The sequence below is a fragment of the Tubulanus polymorphus genome, chromosome 11, assembly GCF_964204645.1.
Source record: "Tubulanus polymorphus chromosome 11, tnTubPoly1.2, whole genome shotgun sequence".
In the NCBI taxonomy this organism is placed as follows: Eukaryota; Metazoa; Nemertea; class Palaeonemertea; order Tubulaniformes; family Tubulanidae; genus Tubulanus; species Tubulanus polymorphus.
Window position 1 is genome coordinate 9,336,936 of NC_134035.1, and position 13,729 is coordinate 9,350,664.

General features: G+C 38.2%; 1 protein-coding gene across 1 annotated transcript; it reads left to right on the top strand.

The window, feature by feature from the left end:
* The first annotated feature begins 542 nt into the window (after positions 1–542).
* Positions 543–13,503, top strand: LOC141913038 (eukaryotic translation initiation factor 4 gamma 2-like). The gene is made up of 15 exons (XM_074804477.1): positions 543–709; positions 1,358–1,571; positions 1,834–1,900; positions 1,981–2,073; positions 2,395–2,564; positions 2,976–3,303; positions 3,944–4,048; positions 4,521–4,909; positions 5,479–5,657; positions 6,130–6,262; positions 6,640–6,898; positions 7,579–7,783; positions 8,564–8,675; positions 8,999–9,217; positions 9,736–13,503. The coding sequence occupies exons 1-15, from the start codon at positions 543–545 to the stop codon at positions 9,811–9,813; spliced, it is 2,718 nt and encodes a 905-aa protein (XP_074660578.1). The 3' UTR covers positions 9,814–13,503.
* The last annotated feature ends 226 nt before the right edge of the window (positions 13,504–13,729 follow it).

The window sequence follows — 13,729 nt, forward strand, 5'->3', positions numbered from 1 at the left end:
GTTCTTAGTTTTAAATCATAGAATATCGAACGCGATGTAGTAAGTATATATATAATATACGCTATAACTCAATTAGATGTGAAGTCAAAAGAGTGAAGTCAAACCAGCCACTGTAGGCCTAGAAGTTCTAGGCTATATCGTCCAAATAGACAAATATCTAAGGTTTCATGTCTAGCAGTTCAATTTTCCTATGGCTGTCGGAATTATTATATCCATTGTAATGAAATCATCTGCTACTTGTTACATAGGTAACCCGATTCCCGGTGTGTCTTAGGTTAATTGGTCAGGCTTACTGAGTCAGAAATTAGTTTGTTGAGTAGTTTGTCATCTATCTCGCCTAGGCGTTGATAGTTAAACTGCTCTGCTGCTAATTAGTGTTTGGCATAATTACTATGAGTCGCTAGTGCAGACAACCAAACACTGTTTAAACACGACTTCTGACATTTCAAACAAACCGCTACAGTCTGTGTGTGATACCGACTCGAGATAGAGATAGAGACTGAACGTTGTAGTCGCCACCTGGTTAACCGGTAGTTATCGATATGGTATATTCCAGGGAAGAAAGACCACCCCGATTTTACAGCGCTCCCAGCTCAAATCCGCCGGATTCAAACAATCGAAGATGGATTCCACCGTGCAGTGTGAAAAAAGATTCGTATTTTAATAATGATCACGAACGCCATGATTCTGTATTTAGGAGAGTTCGCGGGTAAGTACGCGTCAGTTGGTCTTCGTTCTTGATTAAACATCGTCATTTTGTTATCCTTTGATAAAAACGTTATATCCGTGTTTTGGTGATAATCTGTAAAAAATTCCACAATGATAACGAAAAAAATAATTTTAAGTCCGAAAATGTTTCCTCGAGCTAGTAGTTTAAGCACTTGATGGAACCTTAAATACAGGATGTCAAAATTCAGTTTAAGTCGCCGCCCTTTTGGGCAATTTGGTCTTCTAGATCTTTTTGCCCTTTAAAAATACGTAGATTAAAATATTCATAAGATTTCAATTAAAATATTCCACAAATCAGTAGAGCCTGCACTAAATATCATTAGATAGACCCTCTTGTTTTTGCATTTAGGCTTAGAAAATGATACCTTGTTTCGGTCGGATCATTTGGTAAATTGCAACAAAATGTGTAATAGTTCATTTCTATCGCTCTTGTTATTGTAAGCTTGATCATGATTTGAATATAGTCAATGGGCGACCCTCTGGGTTCAAGTTTTCTAGGTTGGGTATCAATTTTTGAGCCTTTCCCCTTGGTCAGTTTCTGTAACCCGGCCGTACACCGGGTTCTTATAATGTTTATTATAAATCAATGCTTTTTCGATCTAATTTTCGTTTAATTCTCTTCTCGTAGCATCCTCAATAAGATCACTCCGGAAAAGTTTGACAAGCTAAGTCTTGAACTGCTCAATGTAGGCATCGAATCGGAGATCGTCCTTCGTGGGATTATTTTATTGATTTTTGAGAAGGCGCTCGACGAACCGAAATATAGTTCCCTGTACGCAGCTCTGTGTCAACGACTATGTGACGACGCTCCGAACTTCGAACCCGACGATTCTAAAATAACGGTAATGAATTGTGAATTTTCTGTTTAATGGTTGAACAGTTTCCCAACCAATCCTTGATTCTATGGAAATCCTTTTAAAGGTGCCTGAAACTCCTTCAATTTTTGAAATTTTGCTTAACCGCCAAATTTATGGTTTACCGAGACAGTATCAGAACCGATTAAGGAAGAGTCTTTTGTAATTAGGATATGAAAGTGATGCAGACATTTGTAATTTTGTCCTTAAAGACTTAATTGACATGAATTTCCATTATTTTTTTTTACAGTCGTTTCGGCGTTTGCTTTTAAACAAATGTCAAGATGAGTTTGAAAATCGCTCCCGTGCCACTGAAGGTAAAAAATATCAATACCGAAAGCGATCGCGATTCAGTTCTGTAAACCGTGTGAATATTAATTGTGTTGTCGTATTTTAGTGTATGACAAGCAAGATGGACCTCTTACCGTTGAGCAAATGGAGACTTACAGCATTGCCAAGCGTAAAATGCTTGGAAACATCAAGTTCATCGGTAATTATTATTATTCAACAATAACCTTTCAAAAACCATTGAGCGAAAACCACATTATCAATTTAAACAACTTTTATTGTTTTTTCTCACATTTCTCGGGTGGAATCCTTCCACCTATCTCCATAGTTTTTTTTTTCGAAAATAAGTGGAATGATTCCACCTAAAACACAGGAAAAAACAAGTTGTTTTAATTGATGTTGTGGGTGATATATTCATTATGATATAAGACTGGAAATAGTCTTAACTATACTAATTACAATCTTAGATATTCAATTATTACTAAGGAACAGTTTTATATATGTTTTTTCTGTCGTTGTTCAGGCGAGCTTGGCAAACTTGAAATGCTCCATGAAGGCATTTTACATAAATGCATTAAACAGCTTTTGGAGAAGAAAAAGAACATCCCCCTCAGTGACATGGCCGAGGATTTGGAATGCCTCTGTCAGATAATGCGAACCGTCGGGCGACGCCTTGATACCAACAAGGCGAAGGTAGATATCTGGAATATCTTCAGCATGAATCGAAGTCCCTGAATTATTGGTTATCTTAATATTAATATTGACCTAGACCGGATCATTTCGGTAAGGTGCTTCGTAAAACCGTAACTGATGGATCTTAAAAAATCGAGCCGTTTAATCCATTAGGTTAACTTATCAGGATGGCCACTACCTGAAAAAGTCGGTGAATTTTCTTTTCTTTACTAAAGTCAGGGATTAGAACCCGAGTTTTGGTAGTTTCGAGGATAAAGATTTTTTTACAAAACCACTGCAAAACCAATTTAGCAGGAGTCTTAGGAGAAATTTGAAATTTTCTCCTTGAAAACTTATTGTATTCAGGAATAACAGATCTAGAGACCCTGTTTGTTCTCATTATTCAGTTTGTTGTCTGCTGTTATTTTTCAGTCTTGGATGAATCAGTACTTTAAGCGTATACAACAATACGTGCAGAATAAAGATTTGCCGTCGCGTATAAACTTCATGTTGCAAGACGTGATCGATCTCCGCGAGAACGGCTGGGTGCCGCGTAAAGTGATGACAGACAACGGACCGAAGACCATTCACCAAATACGCCAGGACGCCGTGAAAGACTTCGGCGTTTACATCCCGGCGGGTTCGTCCGGCGCCATCAGGAATAACAACATGAACTTGTTCGGTAGCGGATCGATGCATTTGAGTCAGCCGAGATCGGCGATGATCTCCGATATGTTAGGAGTTACACCCTCGATGATGAGTAAGTGTCTCGTATTTTACCGACTTTGTGATGATCACGTTTTGCGCGTGCGAAGGGTTAGAAGTTTATATGTGAAATATGAGTGTTCTAAACTGACGGCACATAACTTCGTAGGACTGACATAGTTCCCACAGAACAGGGAAATAGGGAAAAACTTGGGAATTTAAAATGATAATTCCCAGTTTGGAAATGTTTGGAATTTGAAAAATTTTCCTCAAATCAGGGAAATACTTGGGAAATTCATTTACATTTCTCGTATTGCATTTGCCTAAGGAAACTTTCTTCAGCGATTTCCCTTAAAATCAAATGTACACACCAGTCACCGTAAAATGTTGACTGTAGTAGGATGGTATCTGTTCATGTACATTTGGGAAAATTGAAAAATCACCCATGAAATACTTGGGAAAAACTTGGGAATTTTTAATTCATGGATATGTGGGAACCATGCTGACCAGTGAGTCAATGAACTACAGGAAAAGTTTAGTTGTGTGGAAGGAACCTAAGTTAATGAGGAAAAAAGACATTATGAAGGCATTGAAGATTAGAAGATTACTGACAAGTCTTTTAGATCTTGATCTGTGTTACGTATATGATTGTAATATATCTGTTGTTAAATGTAAAATGATGATTTGTGTTATAGGCACAGTTGGAATGGGAACGGGACCCGGTGTAATACACATGGATGGCTTCATGCCGCAGTATTCATCAAACATGGGCAGACAGAGAAACCAACAGAACAACCAAGGTAGGATTTTGACCGTATTTTTTACCCGTACATCGATAGGATCCCTACGACTCCTTGATTTCTTAGAATAAATACTCCTTTTAGAAAATGGAAAATGCTTTTCATTTGAGCGAAATGCCTGAAATTCGTACAATTTTGAGAATATCATTGGCAATTAGAGAATTTTTAGTCTAGTAGTTTGTAGTTGTACAATAGACTTTGCCTAGAAATTGGGACCGGGATTTTTTTTATCCGATTAGGCGGTTACAAAATTAGAAAGCGAGGTCAGGTAGTGTATGGATAAAGATTTGCTTACAATACCACGGATATAGGAGTCGGCTATAATTGGAATATGAAAGTGATGCAGATAATTCCTTTGAAATTTTCTCCAGTTAAACTCCTTGAAAGCTTCTATACAGGAATGACTGATCAGTAGGGACCCTGATTGATGATGTTTATATCGTTCTAATCTCGTTGTTCAACATTCGTATAGGATTTTACAATAACTACAACAAGCGTTCACCGGAAATGAACGGCTACGGCGGAAACGATCAGAGCCGTCGTCCGCAATCGCAACAACAGAGCGACTCGCGACAAAACGGCGGAGGAGGCGGCATGATCGGGGGAGGAGGCGGCGCGGGAGGACAGCAACAGAATCAACAGCAGAAGAATCGCAGTTTACCGCCGCGATTCATGAAACAGAAAACCGACAGCAACGAAGAGATCAGCCTGCGACCGGCGAAGAATTTCACGATGTTCAAACCGGGCACGCCGAGCATGTTACCGATGTCGGCGAAGACGCCGATGCATAATTTACAAAGCGCGCCGTTACCATCTCAAGCTAACAGCGACATGCCCGTGCCTACGCCACTGATGCAGAAGGTAATTTTGTTCAGAGATGTAATTCTGATTAATTCTTCATTTTAGTAGGAAAGTGTCTTCATTGGACAGTATTCTAACTTGCATGCTTGGAAAATGAGGGAGTTGCGACTTTTTCTGAAATCAGGGAAAGACTAGGGATATCAATGAGGATTAGATATTTACATCGAGTTAATTCCGCAGATGGGTTGAAGGATCCCGCCGGGAATGTAAGAAAAGAACAACCAATAACAGTTGTTTTAATTTTGATATTGCGGGTTTGTCTCAATGATATTTATCAAGAATAGAACTAGTCTCAACTATATCCAAAGTTAAGGGAATTTGCGGTGCTCTTGCGCGTAACAAGTGGCTCAAGGAACCTTTCGAGAAGAAGCACCCTGCTGAGCATATCGTAACCTAATCGGGAAAATTTTGGTCAAGCGGAAAAAAAATCCTGGAAATATCAGAGAATTATAGATTCCTTGATCTGTGTGTAAGATCTCTTGAGTCCCGATTATGATCAGGATTCATGTGGTACTCGTCGCTTTCGAGAATATTGTGCGTGAAACGTTAGTCGCGTTTATATTTTCTAGCCACAAATCACGATCAAACATCAGCCGGCGCAACCAGAGAAAAACAAAGACAAAAAGAAACCGACGTTGACGAAAGCGGAATGTTTGGCTAAAATGGACGAGTTGTTGTCGGAATATTTGCAGACGGAATGTATCGAAGACGCCTGCGTTACGATGAGAAATATGAAAGCTCCAAAGAAGTAAGCGTTATTTAGAAATTGAGAAATAAGATAGTTCATAAGCAGTCGAGGCTTTGATTTAAGACGGGTCTTCAAGTCCTATAGCCATGCCGACATCTTAAGACTGGGCCCGGTATTTCTGAAGTTAAAAATTGCTGGGAGATCAGAGTAGGGTGGCCATTGACCTGGGAAACTCGGGGTAATGCGAAAGAATTTGTAATTGGGCAGAAAGCGGCCATACTTTTGATAGACTGGCTCTGCTTGATCTTCAGCAGCCAGCTACACAGTCTAGGCTTACGTTTAAGACTAGTATGTATTAAGTACTTAGCCAATCTAATAGCTTCAGACTGGGCTCGGTATTTATGAAGTCCAAAAATACTGAGAGAAGAAATTGTGGAAGTTTAGGACACTGCAATTAGTTAATTTCTCATGTTTTATTTTAGTCATTTATATGCACAGCTTTACAAAATGCGCTTTTCAATGTTTGTTGTAGATTTTATCCGGATATGGTCGCTTTATTGATGATCAAATCAGTGGATAAAACTGAAGAGAACCGATCGGCAGTTAGCAAACTGATTACTGGTATGAAAACTGATAACGTGATCACTTGTGAGCATTTTATGGAGGTAAGATAAACCGGTTGTTGGATGAAGTACGTTATGTAAGTGGATATATATCTTGCTGTCTCAAAAAAGATTGATTTCACTTACCTGGAAACCAGGGATTGTCTTTACTTTGAAAAAGTCGAGGAATTTTGAAAAAAAGGCTAACAATCGGGGGAAGTCAGGGAAATTTATTTAGATTGCGAGATCTTAAAATCAAACAATTTCCATCAATATCTTTGAATTTGATAGTGTTAAGTGATCGGATCTTTAGCAGATCGAGTCAGGGAAAACAATATAGCCTACAGGTCAGGGAATAGTCAGGGAAAAAGCGAGTCAAATAAAAAGTGACCACCTCGTTTCAAATCTGATTAACATGAAATATTTGCATTATGTTCCAGGCGTTCTCGTCTTTGATGGATCAGATGTCCGATCTGGAAATCGACGTGCCGCTCGTGCGTTCGTTCGTGGCTAAGTTCGCGGCGTTGGCCGTCACCGATGACATCGTACAGTTGGCCGATCTCGCCGAGCCGATGTCGAACGGTGCCTACTATCCGCTGTTCATGTTGTGTCTGCAGCAGATACACAAACTGAAGGATAAAGATTGGTTGTATAATGTGTTCATTGAAAGTAAGATCAACTTGCAGAGTATGCTTCCCGGTAAGTGAAAGATTTTCATTCGGTTTTTGAATTTCTACGCCGTAGACTTGGGGGCCAAAGTTTGAGGAAAACTTGCTTGTCCTTCATAACATTAATGGTTTTTGGTTAGTTTAGTTGCTGTTTTCAATTGCGAAGACCATTATTTCCTAACTAGAAACTCACTAGAGCTTGAACGTCTTTCACTATCTTTCAACCGTGCCCGAGTCTTTGGCTTGCATTAATGAATTTAACTAGACATGATTACTTGGTTTGCATTTCGTTTCATTGCAATCAATTTTGTCGAGTGAAACATTATATGCCGATGAAATCATTCAGGGGTCAGGTTCATTCTTGCGCCTTCTTGTGCCTGATTGACTCAATTCACCTTATGATGATCATACATGCCAACATTATATGAAACATGAAAATGACTTATAGAATCGTATTACCAATTTCCTTTGAAAATTTCAAAAATGTGCACCTGAATTTGTAAAAAATGGATGTCTGCTTAAAAGAATCTATGAAAAAATGAAAAAGGCTTGAAGAATCAGTAAAGAAAACATGTTGCTTTTTCGAAAAATTTTGGAAAAGTTATGTGAAAAAATGTCAAGTTAATCTTTAATCCGAGTCCTCCAACTTAGTGATTAACGCTAGAAGATATTTTCGTCGAATCGTTAAAGAATGATTACGTTTTATTGCAGAGGTCGACCGTAACAATGAACGCATGATGGAAATATTGGAGGATCGTAAACTCAGTTTCATGTTTCCGATGTTACGCGTGAAGAACGACCTGTGGAAACAGATCGTTAAAGATCCGAACGCTACGAATCTTTACAAATGGATTAAAGAAAACGTCGACGCTAAACTGCACACATCAGCCGAGTTCATTAACGTACTCACTACTACGTAAGTTACGCAAACTAAATAATATCAGTTCTTAACCAATGATTTTGTCATTCGAATCACTTAGAATTTCAACCAAGAACTGTTGAGATTACTGGAATCATTTGTAGGATTCTGTTTGATCTTAAAATAGGGTTCGACCCAGTTATTTATTTGAATAGTAGATTTCGTTTGATTTGTTTTGATGTGGTGTCCCTTACAAACCCACCGCACCTGCTGGGAGCGAAAAACAGGGGGGCTTGATTTTGATGTCGGACATTGACGTACAGATATAGTTGTGCGATCGTCGGTCATATTTACAGAATTTTTGGTTTAAATCGAAGTAGGTTATTGGAAATTTCGGTTCCGGTTCAGCCCGAACTGGCAAGCGACTGATTGGGGTTAGATTTTTTTGGCTGCCTAATTTAATATAACCCAATATGGACCAGGTTATATATTAAGTATGGCTTAGCTTTCAAAACCAGTCTTAGACCTCTCAGTTCTTTTTCAGTCGATAATTTTTAGGCCAGTTGTGTAGTCATGGCTTATATTTAAAACTAGCCTAAAACTATCTTAGTTCTAAAAGTGAATCTAACAAAATAAGACCAGTCTTAATCACTTTTCATGACTGTTATTAAGCCAAGAATCAGATGAAACTGGTGTTGTAGTAAATTTCTAATGAATTCCTTTCAATTCCCAAACTATCTCTACCCCGATCTATATATCAGCTCTCAAATTGTGACTTTTATGATGAAGTAGAAATATTTTTGAGTGAAATTGTCATTACGTTTCAATGTTTTTCAGAATACTGAAGTATATAACTAAAGAGACGACGTTGGCTGATGGAGTCGATGTAACTGTACTTCCTGAGAAATTGATACAAGAACAAGAAAAAGAATTACTTTCGAAATTCAAAGTAAGTTTAATCGGGATTGTCGACATCTAGCTCGCTGGAAGGAATTTGACGTATTTTACCCAAAAGCCTTGAAAACTCTGAGGAATTTGGATGACGTTATTGACCGCATGTTTCTTCATCATTACGGGATTCAATAAGAAACGAATGAATTGTTACATTTTAAACAAAATAATTTCTCTGATTCACTCAGGGAATTTTTGGTGTAATCACAAAATCAGGGAAGAGTCGGGGGATTTGTAGATGGGCACAAAATGGCTGCCTGTGAGTGGGCACATAGTTGAAAATGTTGATGTCTTAGTAAATATAGTATTTGTTTCAAATAGGTCGTCGTACAGAAGTTCGTACACGATAAGCTTCGACTGCAGATCGAGGTGCTCTACGCTCTTCAGGTGCTCGCCTACAATCATAGTTTCCCTAAAGGCCTGTTGCTGCGTATGTTCATGAACCTGTACGATATGGAAGTACTCGAGGAAGACGCGTTCCTCAAGTGGAAAGAAGAGGTGAACAACGTTTACCCCGGGAAAGGAAAGGCGTTATTCCAGGTAGGCAGCAGCAACATTCGTTCGAAAAAATCCATGCGAAGTCTTTATGACGATTGAATGATTTGAAAGTGTGTTTTAGAATGTTTTGTGCATCCCTACGTTTCCTTGATATAAGGACTTGACTTAAAAAATGACGATTGAATGTTTTCAGGGTCCCTACGACTCCCTGATTCATTAAAAACTCCTTCTAGACAGATTACAGAGGTGCTTGACACTTCTTTGATTTGAGCAAAATGTCAGAAACTGTAGAACCCCTTCAATTTTCAAACGTAGGCCATTAGAAATGTTCGTCTAGTTTGTAGTTGTACAGCAGACTAACGGTTTAACTGACTTAAGGAGTGATGAGGATAAGAATTAGCTCACAAAACCACTTTAAAAGATAAACTTTACCGATGCTGATGATAAATGTGTCCAAACCACCGGCGAAGCCTTGTCTATTGGAAATTGGAAGAATGGCTCCTGGCTGGAGATTGATTCCAGTATTTAAAAGTAACGGTTTCAATTTGTTTCTTCTATAGGTTAATCAGTGGCTTATGTGGTTAGAACAGGCTGAAGAGGAAGATGAAGACTCTGATGACGAGGAAGAAGAGGAGTGAAACTTCGCGAAGATATGAAAATCCACAAAATATCAACAACTTTACATTTTTACTGACTCTGTGACAGTGAGAGATATCTAACTATTGCGCGATAACAATTGTAACTTTTACTCGTGTTCGTTTTATCAACGCCGGACTTGTTATAGATAGTGTGAACTACTACTGATTATTGATACAACCTTTAAAAAGCAGAGAAAAAAAAAACAGAATAAGCAACGAAAATGTCGACGTCTCGCGACAAGAGATTTGTACATTTTCAAAAGAAAACATTCACCCGAGAAACTTTTTTGCCTTTTGCGCGAAGATGGTTCGCGATGGTCCGTTGATATGCGGATAACGGGGTTATTATTTGACGTTTATGCCGTCTTAATCTTAATGTCGTACGGATCTTCGCGCTTCGCGGGTCGCCTGTTTACAAACTGTGACTGTTTAAAAAACATTAAAGAAAAAAAAAGCAACAAGAAAAACGTCCGAAAACGGATTAGAAATCCTCGGCCGAAATTGATAACAAAAACTATTGATGGATATTTATTTCAGTTCCTCGTCGCGTGCAGATCTTAGGAGTAGTAGCGTTGTGTTTTTAATTGAATGAACGTCTCTCCTCATATTGCGCAATACGTTAAGCGAGTTTAAAGCAGACAATGCGGAAATATAGTTTGGATTTTTTTGTCGGAGGAGGACGGATGCGTACGGTTTCAGCTTTATTCCTGCGTTTAAAAGGAAGAGGGATAATAGGAGTTGAAAATGGTGTTGTGACGCGGTTATTCGCTTTAAGATCGAAAAGCTGTTCGCTTCGCGCGCGTCGCGGATTGGTTTACACGCAAGATCGCGCGTTACAGATAAATATAACTCGCATTTTATGAACTCGAAAACGTTTCTTCGCTATATTTATGGAAAGTAAAACACGTAAGCTCGTTCAGGATGACAGCGGAGTTCAGCGCGACATATTGTGAGGAGCGTACTGTGCTCTTCAAGTGTTTGTTTTTTTCAAAGGCTTGGTTTAGAAACTGAGATATCATCATTTCAATCATCGTTCAAAGATCTCGCGTACTCCTGGTGTCGTTATTAACAGACCCGACGACCGGCGTGTATAATATTCCGCTTCTCAATCAAAACGCAAGGTGGATGGATTACACAGGGTTCACGGGGGGTCTCTGAAGTGCTTATAAGCGCTTATTTTTGGAGAAAAACAAAGAAATAATAAAGCCCTTAGAAAGTGCTTAGCTTTCACAAAAATTTCAAAAAGTGCTTACAAAGTGCTTACTCCTGGTATCACAAATTGTTTTTCACCAAGGGCTACGGTCTAAGATGATAAGAAAAGTCACTTTTGCCTTACAAAGTGCATTAATTTTGCTATCTTAAAGTGCTTAATTTTGCCTCGTCCTTTCTACTATGAACCCTGAGTTACATAACAAATACCCCAGGTATCATAATCATTTATCTAGGCGTGGTAAGCGCGATTTTTTAGGTGGTAGAAAAATAATTTCAATCTTCTATTCAATTTATAGTTGTTTTGTAAAACGCCTAGATTTTGATGTATTTTTACGTCATTCGCATTCTTTGTACGTAGCTATAACAATCGCATCGAAAATTAGAATTCGCTTCATAAACCTACCTACCTACCTATCTATCTATGATTGAGAAAGGCTTTTTAATCTAGGAACGAAACGTTCTGAATTATTTTACTCTGAAACATATCTCTCAGGACCGTATTTTCTGTCGGCGAATATTTTCTATAGGGTACGCGCTTTGAAAATATCGCGAAATCTCTTATTGATTTTAAATTTCCTATCGATCTTCAATGATTTATGAGTTTTTTATTCTCGTCGAAGACTACGTAAGAGCAAGTTCGATCGATAGGCTGTGTGTATTTATCGGTTAGAATTGTTTAAATATTCGTACAGATTCGCAAAACTGAAAAAAAGAAACCTATATACACGGCTTGTTAATCATCGAACTCTATGCATGCTTACGTTGTCGCACATGTACAACTTACGAATAACTAATACACAGATTTTAATTAACGTTTTAATTATAGTTTCCGTCGCCGGAATGAATAAGCATTTGTATAATTCGCTAATCATGTAGAAATTTTCAACGGGGGAGATCTTCGTTACTAGTAAGAACAGCTGAGGCGACTTCGAAAGTCTATGTCTTGTGCAATGGTCGCGTAGGTCAGGTTTTTGGTAAGAACAATTTTAGTGCGCTATTGCTAGACTTAATCATCAGCGGGGCGGTCCTGCTGTTTACATGAGGTAACTCTTTTTAAGTTTTCAACTGCGAGTATGGATAACTGGGCCTGGACGTTTCTTACCGAAACCGTGTATATTTAATTCAAGCATATACAAAATAGATGCAAGTTGTGTGAATTCACGGTAGATGAACTTCGTAAGAAATGATGTGCGGTGAAAAGATGTCGGTAATTCAGAAAAACACTGTTGTATTATAGATATTGTTGTCATGGTCTGTATGATATAATTCGCATTTGTATGTATGACTGTTTGAATACCATCGATTTTGTCGCGTGGCTTGGAACTTCGAATGATTCGACGCGGATCAAATGCGAACGAGACCTCTCCTTTGATTTTGTCGGATGTTTACGCGCGGCGTGGTTTCAAGTCTCGCGCGACATCGAATGGAATGATGATGATAATGCACTTGTGTAACAATTTGAATATTATGTATTTTGCGTGTGTCGTGTGCGCGTCGTTTTGAATCATTGAAAATATAAACATATTGCAAGTTGAATATTATCTTCGAAAACATAGCATGTCGTATTATCATATACACACTCATCGTAGGTTTTGCTAGATGAACATTTTTTCCGCTGGTATATTTGAAGTTTTTACGTAGGGATAGTCATAGAATTTTTCAATCTTGTATACTACATTTTCACGGTGTGATGATATATTAATATATACATATAGATTTAGAATAATTCTTGTTTGGCTAGCAGTTTCCCTCTAATGATATTTTGTATGCATGCATTTTCGATGAAAATCAAGATTGTAACGCAACTCTTATGACAGGTTCGACTTACGAAGAAGAACGCAATTCTTACGCAACGGTCCCTTCAACTTGATTCCTTAAAAACTCCTTCTAAACGAAAATGCTTTTAAAGGTGCTTTGAAACTCCTTTGATTAGAGCAAAACGCCTGAAATTCCATTAAAACTCCTTCAATTTTGAGAAATAGGCAATTAGAAATGTTTGTAACGTATAGTAGAGTATGCCTAAATCGGTATCAATTCTTTATCCAAACTGGTGGTTACCGAATTAGAAACCCAGTAATAAGATAATAATTGCTCACAAAACCACCGGTTTACTAAGATAAACAATATTGATTTAGGAGGAGTCTACAGTTATTGATAGTCGACACACTTCCTTTTCAAATATGAAATTATATCCAGGAATAACTGATCTGTAGGGACCCTGTATAAAGATAACATACTCCGCATTGCCTTTTGTGAATGGTTTGTGGTAGTTTTCCTAATTAATGCGACGCGAAAATCGTAAAAATGAAAATATAAAGCTGATTAAAAATTGTTTTTTAACATAACCACAATTATGAAAGGTTTTTGTACAACAAGGCTATGTTTTATTTTGTGAGTCTCTTTTACGTCTGTGTTTTGTCCATTTTTCGTGTACATGTGTAGATTTGTCTGGTAAAGAAATAAAATAAATATTTATTCACGGTGTAAATAATAAAAAAATGACGAGCAGTGGTTGTTTTTTTTTTAGCCCACTTGGGACTTTAGTCCCAGCGGGCTATTGCGTTCACTTTTCGTCCGTCGTCCGTCCGTAGACGGAATCCAGTTATTTTGGGAAGTTTTGAAGACGCTTCAAGGTAACGTCTTGATATTTTCGGTTACACATGTATCTACCCTAGACCTATCTTCAGCCCAAAAACTAGCCGTG